This window comes from Triturus cristatus, chromosome 6 (genome assembly GCF_964204655.1).
Source record: "Triturus cristatus chromosome 6, aTriCri1.1, whole genome shotgun sequence".
NCBI lineage: Eukaryota > Metazoa > Chordata > Amphibia > Caudata > Salamandridae > Triturus > Triturus cristatus.
The window spans coordinates 1,036,680,320-1,036,697,749 of record NC_140589.1 but is presented as its reverse complement, the minus strand read 5'-3'; the positions used below and the strand labels follow the sequence as shown (position 1 = coordinate 1,036,697,749).

General features: G+C 42.8%; 1 protein-coding gene across 6 annotated transcripts in view; it reads left to right on the top strand.

Moving 5' to 3' along the window:
- LAMA2 (laminin subunit alpha 2) overlaps nt 1–17,430 on the top strand; it is a 3,129,796-nt gene that overhangs the window by 2,889,991 nt on the left and 222,375 nt on the right. For all 6 annotated transcript variants that reach the window (XM_085611831.1, XM_085611827.1, XM_085611830.1 and 3 more), the window contains one exon: nt 1,645–1,789. In XM_085611831.1, the coding sequence (XP_085467957.1) occupies nt 1,645–1,789 (145 nt within the window). The remainder of the gene's footprint in view (nt 1–1,644; nt 1,790–17,430) is intronic.

Below are 17,430 nucleotides of genomic sequence, written 5' to 3'. Positions count from 1 at the left end.
GCATGATCTCCACCTGGCTATATTGCACAGGGTGGAGAACATGTTCAGGCTCCAACACCCTATTTTAGCGTGGAATTAGGCCGCTTAGACCAATCCCAATGTTGCTGCTGTGCTGGTGACCGCAGCGTCGTGATTGGCTTAGGGGAGCCTGTGTGCTTCCTGCTTCTGGGAGTCAGGAAGAAAAGCCTGGGAGAGATGACGGAAGAGAGACGGCGGCCGTGCAGAGGAAAGTGTTATAATTTTTTTCACTGCCACCCCTATTACGTACCAGCCGTCACGGGTGTTGATGGCATTTCAGGCCTATTTAAAATACTGGGTTCTCTTCAGGACAATCTAGCCTCTCTAGGATGATCAGATGGGCTGACAGTAACAGTGCGCTGCTTCCCGCTTACAGTTTTCTGGACCTTGCTGACCGGCAAGAGCACGGAATTAGACCGGCTCTGAAACTAAGATACATTTTTGAATAAGCGTCTATGCCTGGGAACTCTCTGCACATATCGAGCTCCCCTCTCGTCTTCTAAGCACTACTTGGGTGGCATTCAAACCATCTGCGCTAAGTACAGTCAATTCAAATGTATCACCATATTGTACTATTGGTTACTTGCAACTCAGGTAACCTGAGGCCTCTTTGGTCCTGTGGCTCTCCGTTCTCAGGAGTCCCTTTCTTATGATAGTCCGGAAGAAAACCCGGTATTTCAAACGGGTTTGCAACGTCGTCAACTCCCTAGCACGCAAACTGATGTTGGCCTGAACAATATACTTTTATGTAGCTCAAGCATAAGTGTGCTCTGGAACACATATCTGAAAGTGCATTTTTTTATATAACCACTTTATGTACACTTCTTTGTGTTTCTTCCTATTGGGACCCTTTGCACAGCTGTTGTCTTGCTTGTACTTGTATAAATATATGTCATGTTTTCCATGCTTTGTAAACATGTACAATAGAGCTTATTCCTCATCCATATTAATTGACCATTGGGGTCATAATGTGTTTTTCCTGCATTCATTGATTGCCAGAAACCTGTTGTGGCCTACTTTTACATTCACTTCTATGAATTCCAAGTAAACCATTGCTTCCATTACATCCCTTGAAAGATAGACCTCCATAAATTATAGGAGGAAACATAGATGTAGTGTCATTTTAAGACTAACAGAAATAATGTTAAAATAGTGTCTGACTGGTGAGCCGAAAATACCAAATATTACAGCTGAAGATCACGAGTTCCAATTTAAAAATGCTTTGCTGTTCTGCTGGCCACTCTATCCTGTATTATATCACACTTTGATCTGCCTAGGTTCAGCAGGATGTCAACATAGATGAATGAAACCTAAGATATATCAGACTAAAATGAGTTTTGGATTCATCCCCAATCATCTTGTTATGTATTCTCACTTCTATAAAGAAATATTTTGGCACCTCCAATAGCTTCCAGGAGGTCCCAGGAAACCACTGAATGAGTGAGGCTCCATGGTGTGGTAAATACATAGTTGAATTTGCATCAATTTCTTTGTCCACAAAACCAGAGTTCCTGTATGGAATGCACATTTTCACCGGTACTTTCTATGTATCTTTTGTTTCTGACTCATACAGCAAGGTATGTTATATCCACAATCTAGAGCCTTCTTTTTTAATCCCTTTAACAGAAAGACTTCATGAGCGTGGAGCTCAGTGATGGACGAATAAAAGTTAGCTACGACTTGGGTTCCGGCACAGCTTACAGTGTTAGCAACAAAAATCACAATGATGGCAAGTGGAAAGCATTTACCCTGTCCAGAATTCAGAAACAAGGTATGTGTACTTCAACACTACCCAGGTTTTATTCATTCATGAAAAATTGACCTATGACTTTGCATGAAAAATATTTGCATGAAACAGCATAAAAACTTTGAATGAAAAATACACCTATAAATTTGATAAATATCAATTGTTCATCAGTTGAGGCAGTATTTGTGATGAAAGAACACTCTACATTTGGGGAAACTGCATAATCCACACTACACTTATTTTAGGAAAGAATCTTACGCATCACGAATTTGAGTATAAAGACCAATATTTTTTAACAGTGCAATTCAGCAAAGAGAACACAATGTATATTATTAAAATGACAGGTTGAATTAAGTTGTCTTCAGAGCACAGTTCTGTTCCATAAAAATGTTGATGGCCAGCATGAAGTTGAACTTTGTCTCAACTGGTAGATACATAGGAGCTGATAGACAAAAGATAATCTCAGCAGCATAGATTTATGGCTATAGTTTGTATAAGTTGCTGAAATTTGTGAGATTCTTAAAAATCTCCTGAGGTTCACAAGGAAATCTACACAAATCATAGACTTCCGGGCATACTCCGTTATCCATACCTGCTCTTTCAAACGGTCTGCAGGGCTCTCAATTAATCTACAGGGAAATACCTGCAAGAAATGTTCAAAAGCAAGTTTTTGGGCTTTTGCAGTAGTTTTAGTGCTTTCCCAAGGCAGGAGAGGCGGTTTAAAATGCTTGGAAATTCGACCACGCTTGCTTGTCTGCTGTGCCTCTTACTTGGTTTTGCAAGGCTATATTCATGTATATCTTCCTTTCCACCCATGAACCTACAATTAGGATTACAGATAATTTCCTATTTGATGGGTGAAAACATTTTGTACATAGTTTTCCTATTTCTCCATGCTGAGGAGAGGAAACTGCATAGCGTGCATCTTGCACAGAATGCGTACATGACTATGAAGTGCAGTTAATATTCAGCTGATCTGTGGTTATTTGATTTGGATTGGAATAAGAGACCACAATAGAGAGTTGAATGGGTTTGCATCCATTTTTCTGGGTGACCGAAATATTGTTTGTAGTAAAGGGGCTGTCAGCCATTTTAGAACAAACAGGAGGAGGGGTGGGAGTTTGCTGGATGAATTCTTAGTGTCTTCGTCAACAGAGCACACCCTGCTGCTTATCTGCCCACTAGGAAAGACATTTCTGAAAGGTTAGAGCACAGCAAAAAACTTACATTCGATTTCAGTACTTAGCAGTACTTTGACTTTTTAAGACATTTAGGTAATAGAGGTCTAAGGCACGCATACATCTGTGTTTGTGTCTATGCATCTTGAGCTCACTGTCTTGTTCGACAGGGAACTCTGCCGGGTCATGAGGTTGAGTCAGATGGAAACCACGGATCATTATTCCACCACAGTTTTGTATTCACTGTCATTTTTCAATTAGTTTCGCATGAGCTTGAGATTCAAAATGTTGAAGTAGTCGACATGAGGAAGTTGCAGGGCCTGCGTTAACACTGGTGGCGCCCTGTGCGACAATGTTTCTTGGCACCCCCCAATGACTACCTCTGCCACAGATTCCCTTTTAACAGTGTCCACAAGTCTCCACAACCGCCGTCTCTCAGATTAATTTAGTTTTATAGCACCACTCATACCAGTGTAACCTGTCAGATCACTTGACATCACACATGTTGCAGCGTGGAACATCACATTCCCCCTTTGGCACAGACCAAATACCTCAATAGTAAATTCACTCAAATACATTCATTGGTGGGGACCATAACACCAACACTCACACTCCGTTGATCTGCTTCCCTAGAGGAATAAGCTTCCAAACGCTGACATGAAAGGAATATCTTTACCTAACTCTAAATGCGTTGACTCCAACCTTGAGATATTCCCCTCATTTAGTTGTTGTATAGTTTAGTGAACCCAATCATTTATCTATACTTTACTCTTTATTCTAGATGTTCTTCTTCAAATAATCGACACAACACATTTGTCAATTAATCAAATACATTTATCTAAGAAAATTGCAAAACTGTTAGAAATCATCAGTAGAACCGCAGAACATCATATTTACCTAATCTGGCTAATAGTCATCCTCTAAGTCAGTCAAGTCGTGGAAAAACCTTTACATTTTATCAAAGTCAGGCCGCAATTCAGTCTCTCAAAGATTCAGGATAACAGCTGTCCAGCAGTGTCACCGTCCTCCCCGTCAGCATAACGTCAGGAAATCGAGTTCGTCAAAGGAGAAGAGTTTTTTTTAGTTCAATTCCCTACCTACTTTTATAATGAAATTAATGTCAAAATGTATCAAGATCGGGGTTTTGGAAAGTTCTGATTGGTAGACTTGGGGTCATCCATTAAAGTTCTCACATAGTCCGCAAAATGAAGTCATCGCACTTGCTGGTTCCGGTTTTTAAGACAGTCCTTTGTTTTATCGTTGGCAAAGCTCCCGGAGCGACCTTGACTAGAACATCAGCTCCTGAGGTCAGGACTAGGCCACTGTTGCTGGTGGTGACGCATGCGCACTTCACCCAGAACCTCGTGTTGTCAGGAGCAGTCACGTTCAACATCTCATTCAGCCATTTTGATAAGGCCGAAATGGGCAACTTAAGCAAAACAAACACAAAAATGTAAATAAAAGATGGAAATGGCTAATGAAATGTTAATCCCTCGCTAATACCCTTATGTGTAAGTAATTATCTAGCAGAAAAGCAACATTTAAAGCGTTTATACTCACTCAATAAAGCACAATTTACAATTACATCACAAAAGCAACATATATCATGCAATATTGTACTTTTCTACTATTAGTATGCGTACATATGTTAGTTTACAATTAGTTTAGCCATGTAAAGTGCAATTCCCACGTGTAATTCTTTTGTTAATATGATTGATAAGTCTTTCACTGCAAACAAATTATTAAGATTACTATTAGTTAATTATTCAGATTAATATAAACATGCAGAATGGGAGGGGTATACAAAATTTGGTACTACCCGCTCCAGCACACACACATTGCACAGATGCAATCATATGAGTGTAAAGTGTATAAGAAATGTTACATCAGACATGACTACAAGGTGTAGGAGTCACATGCCCACGATACTGGTAGGCAAAATAGTTTAAGAGTCCTTATTCTGGAAGAGCACAAATTCAGGATATAAAACGTAACACCATTGTCAGGGGTTCTTTTTTTAATAATAAGAATTGTTTCCTACCCAAATGAACCCTTTTGACAAGATTAGGATAGTGAAAGACTGGGAAAAAAACATGTAGCTCTAACATGCAGATTGCATGCAGCTTTTTGATGACAGTTTATAGATCAATGTTCTTTTTAAGGATTTGGACTTATAAACTACAAGTAACAAAATGATATCTCTTGCAGAAGCAGTAACTCACTGACCTATTTACATTATATGAACTTTGTGATCTGCATGGTACACGTTCTTAGCAGCCGGCATTTTAACCCTGTGTGCTACTGTTATACCTGCTGCTCAGCCAGTGTGACTGTGGTGACGGAATGTTGGTGAGTGTGTGAGTCAGTTGGTGAATGGGCTGAGCAGCAGGAAGGCTGCTCCTGCTGGGGCTCTGCTTTACATCTTAACATCTGATCCTGAATAAACCTACTTAAGCATTCAATTTGGAACTGGGCCTGTTCTCTTCCTACTACATATTTTGGCGACGATTTTGTGGAACTGTAGATGAATCTAGGCATGTACTGCAGGGGAACCAAACTATAAGTAACTACAGCCTTAAGAATTAATTAGAAGAAAAGTTTTCAGGAAAGTGTCCTTTGCCATTGGATAGCCTACCACCCTGGGCATGCTTCTATTCATCAACATCTGGCTGCAATAATCTAGTGACATGGATGGAAATTTCATGGCTTTCTGACATCGGCTGTGAGCTGTGCTTTTGCACATACTGACTTATCCCCATACTGACTTATCCCCTTTCACCTATTTATCGGGTGGAAGCTTTACAGGGTCTTTTGTTGGTGTGTGCACCCTATACCACAAAGTTGTCTTGTGTTCAGCTGTCAGTTGTACCCTGCTCTGTGTGAAACAGCAATGTGAGGATTATCTGAGCAGGGCTGGAGACAGTGTGAGTGGCAAACTTCTGCCATCTGCCATCTTTGTTATGCACGTTTTTTCTTCTAGGAAGCAACCCTTTGCCTGCGTTGTGGTACAACGGTATAGTGACCGTTATTGGCTTGCGACATTCAAACATGCTGCGAGGCATCTTCTTACCTCGAGCATCCATCGTGTGGACTCCCTTTGTCTTTGACTCCTCATTGTGATGATCCTCCTCTGTCCCTGAACACCTGCACTGCAAATATTTGACGCACACTTGCACCTGGAGCCTCTCAGCGCAGCGTACACTGCGTCCCGCCATCTTGTGGTTGGAAGAAGCAACAAGTACCGAGTATGTATTGCCCACACGAAACTCAGTTTCCTGAACAGTCTGCCAGAAGTTTTGCTCTTCGTCATTCGTGTGGAAACAGTTTTTGGAATCAGGAATAGGCGATTTTATGCAATTTCGTCGAGCGTCTTGTTATATACCCCAGTTTCTGGTGAGATGCATGACATTAGCAGTTTCTGAAAGGGGGAGTCTTCCAGCTGAAGGTACTGTTTTATTTCTCTTCCTACTTTCTGTCACAAGTTCTTCAAGCAATTGAGCCTGTGTCGTTCTTGGGTGTCTTTTATCCAAGCGGGTGAGTGTTGAGCAATTTTTTTTGGGAGTCGCTTTGACGTTTCCTCCTCCTTCTTCCGCTAAGCTCCCGGGACATTTCTGCAGTCAAGCTTACTTTTTGCCTTGGGACATTTTCTAGCACCGTTTACCATGGAACATTCTACAGAACATACTATTAGTTTAGAGTTCCTGAACACTTGGGTGAGAGCTCGCTCACCAGAGGTTTCCACTTGACCTTTCACAATGGTATATTTCTTGTGTTTAATGTCTTAGTTTGCTCTAAGGTGGGTGTGATTGTTTCTTTGAGGGCTGATGGTCAAAGGTTTAATGATTTACTGTTGGTTTTCTTGTCAAATTTTGCAGAGGTCTTGAGTGTCCTCTGTGTGTGTTTATTTTTCTGTTCAGTGCTTGCTAATATGCTGCCATGGGTTTTATGTTTTTTAATGGGTACTTCTTCCATTATTTCTTCTTAGGCTGTGCAGTGAGATTATGGGTTGAGAGCATGTCTTTTGACATGTGGGATGGTGCAACATTGCCACCCATCGTAGTGCAGATTGTTGATAAGTGAGTGTTTTTCATATTGATTGTTTTTTCCCCAACTACTTTATTGCGGGTAGAGTTGTACACTTTTATATGTTCCGTGTGGAGCGTCTTTACACACGTACCACTCAAATTACGGGTTTGGGTTGAAGGGCTGATTTGAAGCCAGATTTTCATGAGTGAGTGTTTTGTTTCTAGTTATTTCTGTTTCTCTTACGATTTGCTTGGTGTAGAGTGTACACTTTTACAGGTTCTGTGTGGAGTGTATTTCCACACTTTCCACCCATGCTTCAGGTTTGGGTGAATTTTAGTTGTTGGATGGTTTTCTTCTACACCTTGTGGGTGGCACCCTATTTACTTTTCTCATGCTTGCCTGGCCAGCTAGCATGTTTTAGGTATCTGGGTTGGTTTGTGGTGTGGTAGTGCATGGTTTTTGCTGTGGTAGAGAGGCAGATGGTGCATGAGTGTATTCTTCTTACAGCACTTGTGTTCCTTTTCCTCTCTCTCTTTTTTATTTCTTGGGCATGATATTTTCCACCTATTATCTTCATGCTGACGTTTCGGATCGTTGCTATATTGCTTATTTGTGGCAATGGTTCTGATATCATTCTGTTGCATGTTGTCATTCCTATGTTGTCCTTTGCTTGCATCAGACTTCATTGTCATTCAATTTAGAGTTCATTTGTAATTAATATAAAGAAAGGAGATGTGTTATACCTGCTGCTCAGCCAGTGTGACTGTGGTGACATATTGTTAGCGTGTGGAATGTTGGTGAGTGTGTGAGTCCATTGGTGGATGGGCTGAGCAGCAGGAAGGCTGCTCCTGGTGGGGCTATGCTTTACATCTTAACATCTGATCCTGAATAAACTTAGTTAAGCATTCAACTTGGAACTGGACCTGTTTTCTACCTACTACAGCTACCTTACAATGAGACAAACTTCCACCAGAGAAACCTCCTGTCTCTTTCCAGGAAGACGATTCATCACCGGAGTTAGCTTGACATTTAAATTGATGCCAGGAACGCGGCAGCAGGTGTTTTAAAAATGATAATATACCCGCAAGAAATGATGCCCCCCCGCCCCAAGTCAGCGCCCGGTGTGGTGGGACCGATCACATCACCCTAGAGCCGAACCCTGAGTAGTTGAGATGGTATAACACACTGGATAAGATTAATAATTTTGTTGTCTTCAGTCAGATAGATCTGATATTAAAATAGCTAAAGGGACTCACATTAAGGGCTCATGACTAAAAACTTGGGTTGGAAAAAACACCAGGTAATTTGATATGCAGTAAATAAAACATATTTCATCTTAATTTTCATGGATCATTTTTTGTGGGAAATGTGAACAACAAAAGTTTGTGATATTTCCATAACCATATCAACTAATGTGGTATTCATGAATTCACAAGGCCAAACCTCTTGGGAATTTCTCACTGCTGGAGTGGTCTTCTCCGCAGAACCACTGCTTTCTCTAAGGATTTTGCCATGATTCTGTATTAATTTCTCTGAATACATTCCCTATCTCTTTCCCAAATCACTGCTTTGTGAGCACTGTAAAGCTAAGCCTTGGCTCTGCCAATGCTATTCATGAACTGTAAATAAAATGTAACAAAATATAGCATCAACATAATATGATTTCAAGCATGTATATTCTTTGTCCATCCTCTTCACACCTACTGACTCTGCAGTGTGGAATTCGGAGATGGCAACATTTTTATTTTACTATTAGACAGTGGCAGCTCCTCCTCTAAGGCGGAGGAGAGTCGCCTCACTGCTTTTAGCAATGGAAAAAAAGGAAAAATAAAATAATAAATCTATGTTATCATCATTTTATTTTACCTGCTGCAGCATCTCAGTGGGTGGGGCGGGACTGATCTGCTGTGCTCTCAGAACATGGGGAGGAGTGTTGAGCACCATCTAAGTGTGTATGAATGTTTGACCAGCCCTCTGGGGCCGGCCAAACACTCATGCACACTTTGCATGTACTTCATGCAGGCTGTTTTACAGCCTGCATGGAGAACATGCCTAGCCTCCCATTCTCTGGCTGAGTGCCGAACCACGGTGCTGAGACTAAGCACAAAGCTTCATTGCAGCGTTGTGATTGGCTATAGGGAGGCTGGGAGCCGATGCTTCCTTTGCAGAGAAGAACCCAGGAAGAGTATGCAGGAGAGCCAGAGACGGCCGGCCAGAAGGCCGGCAGGCAGGTAAGTGGGGTTTTCTTGTTTGTTTTTTGAAGGTCCCCCCCTCCCCGCCCCACTGGTGCTTCCCAGGAGCAGCCGTGCCTGCTCTTAGATATCCCGTAGTTAGATATTTCCTCAAAGCCAGAATTTTTAAGACGTGCATATTGGGAAAAATACATCTTGGACATTAAGTACAAAGCAAGTTCACAAAATGCTGTGAAAATAGTATTATTCACTAATGAACGATACCCAATAAAACAAAAAATAAACAACATTAGTCACGTATTCAGACCTTCCTTTTCAAAAGTGTGAGAAGATTTGGACTAATATCCAGAGCTGCCGACTCTGAAACAGGGGAGCCAAGTTCAAGTCATGGTGTTGGCTCCACATCCTGTGATTCTAATTTACTAATATTTTGCACCACGTTTGCATCACAAAAATGATGCAAATAAGGGCAAAATGTTAATTTCATATGTACTTTACAGCACAAAAACTGTTTTGCACTGGAAAGTCTCCTGAAAGTAATGCAAAGCAGTGCCTAGCTGGGTGGTACATGGTCATTCTCATTCAACCACCCATGTTTTTTTGATGCAAACTCTATGTATTAAAAGGAAAGAGACAGGGGTTTGCATTCTTTTAAAAAACTTTTACCTAGCCTCTATCGAGGAGAAAGACTTTAGTTTCTCCTTACTTTTCCAACTTTGAATATGAACTGCAGGGCTCATATACAGAGTGGAAAACGTTTTATTTTGTACCAGAAGGATACCCTTCCAGTACAAAACTTATGCTAGACTCAAGCAATTTTATGTGCGTGCCGCTTGGCAGCATGATTCTGCACCAGCACAGGGGAGAAAACAGGATAGTGTCATATCTCTGTAGATAAGGTGTATTCCTTATCTACCACTCGTGCAACTCAGTGCAACATTTTTGACTGCTGTGCAGTGTTTTGTGAGATTTTAGTAAATATAGCCCTCAATTTCCCAATGCCTTAAAAAACAGGAACTTGGCTTTGTGTAATGTCGTCTGGTGCTCATGTAAAGCACTCTAATGTTCTTAGGCCAAGTTAGAGCTTTATAAACAATGCAAACAAAGTAAGAATTTCTAATCCAATTACAAACTGTGTCTCTATACCTGTACCATTTCCCTAATATGCTGATACCCCAATGAAGTGTCCACAGGGTGATGGTTCGGTCTCTGAATCAGCCAGTGCACCCACGTTTTGGCAGTGTAATGTCCACAGCATTATTGCTTTATCCCCTAAAGAGACCAAGTTGTCTCTGAGGTGGGGGGGAAGGTATGATGTTTAGAGCGATATTGCCCATGTGGGTTCAAGAGATAAGCATAGAAAATCTAGAACAGAAAACTACAGAATCAAAGGCATTAATATATTCTTGCTACATAATGACTTTCATAGGAGCTGTTTAACTGGCAAATCTAATCTGAGAGAAGAGCTGCTTGTCTATTTGTACTCGGATATTAAATGCACTTGCACTTCCCTGTCTACCTTTTTGTGTATTAAATGGCAATCTTTGCTTGCAATCAAAATTGAATCCTTAAGGAACCTCTGTGCTGTAAATAGTGAAACCGAGTGTTCTCATTTAAATGTCCTTACTCGTAGGAGGACACTGCTTTGGGTGAGAATCTGTCATCCTCAATCTCTTACTCAGGTTTTACTTATGACTGCCTGACTGAAGCCTGAAAGTAATGGACAAAGAAACAATTTGATAAACAAACTGCTCCTGCTTAGAGGACAAAAGCAGTTGTACAGCATTTCTAATATTCAAGTTTAGACTACTGGATTTACAGCAGAATATGGCAGTAAATGTCTACTGGCTATATTTGGGTGTATGCAGTTTTCTTTGTGAATACATATAAAAGGCATCTAGAACATATCTTTCATAAGCTCTCTTCACACACAATAAGGCTAGCTGCTGGGGTCAGCTGGGATCCAGCAATGAGAAGTTTTATCTCAGGGAGTGGGTGATTGACAGCACAGACACATTATTGATTTTTGGGAAAACCCAGCTGCTCTGGCCATGAAATTCAATACTGAGCAATCAAGGTGAACAATATCAGGTGGTCCAAGCTGAGTGGTCTAACAATGAATGGCAAAAAATATGAATTTTATTTTTAGAAAGAATTGAACTGGTCATTGTAAAAAAGACTTGCACACAAATGAAAAAAATCACAGTTTCACCTACCAATCGCAATCCAAATGTACAAGAACAAAAGAAATGCAAGTGGTAAGGTAAGAATATCATAAAAAAATGTTAAAGATTTTTTTTTTGTGTGTCATTATTATGTAAGAATCTAATTATTTAATGCAATTACACTTGAGTCGTTGCAATAAAACATCAAATTATTGGAATGTTTTTCGCCGTCAGATAAAGCACCAGAAAAACAACATGGACATTTATGCAGCAAGTTGCGAGGGGTTTTGCGCCTCTTAATGTGATTCTTCAGCTTATAAACAGCTGAACATCTGATCCAATAAGAACGCCAGATTGGCGCAAGTCCAAAAGTAGAGCTGGGTAAATTCATTAGTCTAAACTGAAATAGCACGAATTGTATGGTAACTGTAAGTTTGTGGGCCATAGGCCCGCACTATCTAAAATAAGTTACTGATTCAGCAGAAGCAGTGTAAAATTGTGGGCATAAACCTGTGATTACTCACCTTACTATAAACATAAAATCAATAACCAGTTCTCAACAACACAGAGTTTGGGCCCATTGAAACTCTGTGACCACTTGCAATTTATGAGGCCCTCCGATATAGCTTTGTAAGAGCTAATAAGGACTATAATAATTAGAGACTGAAGACACTCCTTCATGGGGACCTGTAATAAAGAAATGCCTATCTAACAGTAATAATCAATAACCATACACTATCAATAATATCAATAAAGAAATATAAACTCAGAATGCTTATCAAGGTACCTTTATCTAAACTTCACTGATGATAATGGTCAAATGCGAAAGTACATTAGAATTCATTTAATACTTGGTTATTCAAATGGATACAGGTAAATCGCACTTCAATCACAGTTTAAAACACAATGCATCACAAATCAAATGCCTGACGAGAGGGTAGAGAGAGAGTGAGAAAAAAAGATCACATTTTGTAAATACAGTATGCAATTACAGGAATCATAAGAACCAAAATTAGGTTGTAGATTATCAGGACGGAGACGCAAGATAGACTAGAGCACAGTCTGAATTAGCCAGAGTAGACAACCCTTCAGCCAAAAGGTTTAGCCTGCTCAACTTCACTAGGCGAATGAAGCGCAGGAGAAAAATCAGGAAAGTTCTGTTCAAGTTCATACCAACAGCATGTCACACCAAGAAGTGCAGGGAAATAGCCAGCCCATGTCCTTGTCCCACGGGGCAATTTTACCTGAAAATGTTCTTAGTTCCTTCCCTCAAAGTATCCTTTGAGTAGTTTGATGAAGCTGGCTGTGACAGGACATCTCTGATCGCATCCTTACTTTAACCTGTGTTAGACAGGACCCAAACACTGGTTCAAGGATGTTTAAAACCTTCTGTTTGCGTGCCGGCTGGAACCATGTTGATTTGTGGAACTGGCCTACCCTGCTGATGCTCCAGATGATTCTTGGTTGGTGTCAACAGCTCAAAGACAGGTTATCTGTGGAGCGTTGTCGGAGTTCATTGCGAAGCTTACATTGGTGGTGTTGCTTGACTCCTTTAAGACATTCTTGGTGTGCTGCAATCTGTTGAAGTCTCTGCTCTTAAGCCCCAAAAGCTCCTGGCATCCGTCAGTGGGGCAGTGTCAAGTCCATCTGTCGCGCTGGTGGAGACCACTTGGTAGGGTTGCCATGGTAATGCATATGGTCTGTGCTGGGGCTGCATGTGTGCCATGTCTGAACCACTACAAGACCGCTGAGTAACCACTGCCTAGTCGCTCATGCAACCACAGGGGTATATTGGTCCTGTTCAAGATGCGTTCTCACCACTCAGATCAGGATGCAGGTAGGATGAGCAGGTACTTGAGGGTATCACTGTTGATTTTTGCCTGTAGGTATAACACCGGTGTGGGACTCCACTCTGGTTGTTAGATGCTCCGTGTGTGGTAGTGATGACGCAAAAAGTAAGGGGCTGGGAAGATGGGGTTACATGTCATGTGGTAAAACTGTATGACAGGTGGTAATTAATTGCCTTGATGGTCACGGCCATTCCTTGTTGGGCTGTCAACAACTTGGAGTGTTGGTGGCCAAATGCTTACGTTCTTTCTTTATGGAGGTACCTGTATCCTTCAGCCTGTATACGCTGGGTTGCTGAATCACCAGTTACAATGTCTGGATGGTTATGATTGGAAGCATGGGGCAGAGGCTTGGTTTGCGCATGCTTACGGCATACTCTCGGTTCTCCTATCGGGCTTGGGGCAGAGACTTGGTTTACGCATGGTTGCGTAATACCCAGTTCTCCCACTGGGCTAGGGGCAGAGACTCGGTTTGTGCATGCTTACAGATTATTTCCGGTTCTCCCTCGGGTCTTTGGGCAGAGACTCAGTTTACACATGCTTGCAGCTTACTCTTGGTTCTCCTGCTGGGCTTGGGGTAGAGAATCCTTTTATGCATGCTTCCTACTTACTTGTGGTTTTCCCACTGTGCCGTCATCAGGCTGCCCTTGTTTTACCTCGGTGGCTTCTTCATGTGAATAGATGCATTCCATCAGTGACTGGAGTCCTCACACGCCCACCTTCCAGGCATGGCCAATCTTGATCTTCCCTCTTTAGGGCATGGTCCATCACTAGATTTTCCAGTGTGAACCAGTACTTCCTTCTCCTGTTTCTCCTTGGTGCTTTAGCATGCACCTTCTTTCCACTTATACTGGCTAGACTTCTCATTGCTTGCATCTCTTCCCCTTGTCTTCTATAGGGCTTTGTGGCATCTGGCCACATGTCCAATCTTCCGGAACGTTCCTGGAGCACATACTCCATGGGTAGATGTATGTGGCTGGCCATCTGCCTTAGGGCCTTCCCGCTGCCTAGTTCTCTTCTCCTCTGGGTCAATGTGTCTTCATGCCACATTTTGGCATTTGCTCCTCAGGGACCTTCTTAGAACTCCTACTCCCTGCTGTTCCCTTTTTAGGGATCACTCTTTCATGGGTAATAGGGAGCTGTTTTTCTGTCCCACTTTCTCTTGGTGGTTTAGGACTTGCACCTTGAGTCATCGCTGCCATTAGGCATAGGTGGTGGATCGTGTCACAGTGTGCCTTCAGGTTGCAGGATGGTGCAGGCCTAGTGTGGGGGCCACTGTCACAGCATTGTTTGCTTCTGTCCACCTTCTGGTCTAGCCTTGCTTTCCTTGCACCTTCTCCTGCATAGGGGTGTGTCAATCTGGTTGGCTTGGACAACCAATGTGGTGCCTCTGGGGTTCTCATTCTCTTTAATGGGTGGCCCTGGGTAGGTTGCAACTCGTGCTCTGTGTGTTCGCTTGCCAGTCCTCCACTCCTTTGTCGCGCAGAGGCCAAGGTCGGAGTGCTTTCCTTCCTTTCACTCGTTGGCTCATCTACTTCTCTCTGTACCTCTTTGGGGAGATAGGCTCCTGTCTGCGTCCACTCTGGAGCCGGCTCTCTGGTGGTGCCACACTGTGTAGTGGTCTCTTCTTCCAGCTCCTCAGACCATACCTCGGTGTCTCTGGGGCGACAACTGCTGTCGGCTCTTGGCAGGGGTGGCTTTCTCGGCTTTGCCACCCTGATTCACTTGCGTTGGCAGGTGGTGGATTTGTGCAGTGCAACTGTTTGCCTCAGAGTTCTTGGCCCATATGGGACTGTCTGGCTGCTATACGGGAAGCTCTGTGACTTTTCACAGTGATTGGCGGGTGAGATGAATCTTTTTATGTCAGCTGTGAGCTTCTTTGGATTGTGAGGGGCGCCCTCTTGTGCAGCAGACTCACAGCGTTTGTTGTGCTTCTTAGCGCCAGCGATAGACTGGTTTAGTACCTTTTCTCACAGTGGGGCCATCAACCTATCAGTCCTTGCTGTAGCTGATGGGTTGTGCTGACAGCTAAGGAGCTCCCTTAGTAGGGGGTTGGCCAGACTGCAAAATGCCTATGAGTGTGCAGAGACTGATGCTGGGACATGGGTTCCTACAACACAGTCTCTCTTGTGTCTCTCTTTGCCCCCAGGCTCCTGATGGATTGCTGTGGTAGCCAGACTGCCTGATTCATCATATTGCCATTAAGGCATGTGTACCCTCTAGGCGGCAGCCTCTGCCCTTGTGCTGCACTATTCTCATATCGCGCGTTCCTTGGGTTGTTCCTCCTCATGCCTTGGGCTGACCTGTGCTGGCAGTCCTGTTCCCTGTACTGCTCCATGTGCTTCTCTTTCCCTCTCTTGCTGAGACAAGGGATATAGGTGGTGCTATGGGGTTGCTGTGGGAGGCAGAAGGGGCTCCTCTCCTCAAGCAGTGGTGGCAGATGGCCACTAGGGCGTGTACAGTGCTCACTACTCCTGTCCTGGCTCTATGTGAAAGACGTCCGTCACCGCTGGACAGAGGGAAGTGGATCCATTCACACATGAACTTGGAAAGGTGAGGAGGGTGTGTGAGCTCTTGTGTGCCCTTTTCTGTCCCAGGCATCAGCTATTCTCTAATGGGGCATGATTACGGGGACTCCTCGGTGGCCAATGTCTCCTTGTCAGCGGGAGCGGCTCCAATTTCTGCCTTATCACTTCCTCATTGGTGCCTGTCAGTGCTGTGAGCCAAGGGGGTACACACATCCATGCTCCAGCATGACTAAGGAGTGGCCACCCAGTGGCGTCTCAGGCAGGTGCCCTCTTCTCTGTCGGGCTGCGCTACTTACTGACTCACGCCATCTCCCTACTTGGCTTGCCAGTCCTACAACATGCTCTCACTAGGCTTATAGCAGGTGAAGAGGCGGGTTGTGTGAGGCAACGTGTCGCCATTTCCTCTTGCAGGTTAAGGCAGAGTTCTTCCCCTTCACAGCAAAATAGAGACGATTGCATGGTCAGGCTATGGCGGCAGTGCAGATCTGCCATTTTCCTCTCTCATGGAGCTTTTCTCCAGGGCAGTATGGCAGGTGTGGTTAGACGCCCTCATCACCAATGTAAAGTCTTGCACTGTAGGCCTGCATGTTGCTCAAATAATGGATACAGACACTACAGTTAGGGGTATGTAACTGGCTGCAATCACATGCGCCCGGGCCCTTTAATTCAGTGGGTCACCTGACTGGTGACGCCTGTGTTGGATGGTTGTGGGTGTAAGTACTGCCACTGGGAGGGGCTGCTGCATGACTTGTCCAGCAGGACACAAAGGTAATGTTTCAGTTTTATCATGATATGTGATTTTTTTAAAGATCTTGTGAAAGTGCATGACTTCTGGTGCTACAGTTGTCACTGCAAAAATATGCCAATTCAAGTATACAAAAATAGGATTGACGTTAGGTTACTAGTACCTGCCCTCTTCCCATTACAGGCAGCTTCTCAATAGGCCCGAAAATCTCTAACAGGCAGTTGATGTTGCAGGCTCATGAAAGGAAACTTGAAATCAGTGAAAATGTATTCACCATGAAATCCTAAAATGTTGCTGATGTTTGGAAAATATGTTACAAAACTATCAAACTGTGAAACTTCCATTATAATCTCCAGTCTGTTTCAATGATTGACAAAGCGAATCATTTTTTACAAAAAGGCTATATACTCAATAGTACTAATTTAAGGAAGTTGGAAAGATAAAATGCTTAATTGTCTCAGTGTGAATTTGAACCTGTGACTCACAGATTATACTCTGATCTTTTCTGGTCAATTGCCACTACCTTATTGGAAATCCCCATGTGCCATGCAGGTTACACATAGATCTTCATAGTAGGTTGATTAATCACAAAATCTGTATTAGAAAGCATTGGAACCCAGATATGGAGGCTACCCAGAGATCTCTACTGCACCCAATGTTCGTCTTCCTCATCTTCGTCACAGATCTAGGAGCAACATATTCACCAACATCTAAACGTGCACAGTTAACATTCTAGTGGTTTTCCCACTACTTAAACTTTCAGTTCATAAATTCGGAAATGGGATCATTTCAAATCCATTTAAAATGGTACATTTTATGGCAATATCGAAGCTACTGACAATCAAGTTTAAAACATGCTTAACAGTGTGACTTGTGACAAATGTTATGTCCAGCCTAACAAGATAACGTACCACTATGTGTGCACTGTGATATTAAAGTAAGGGCATTGTGAGGGACTGTGGGGGTGATAACATCACTGTTGCA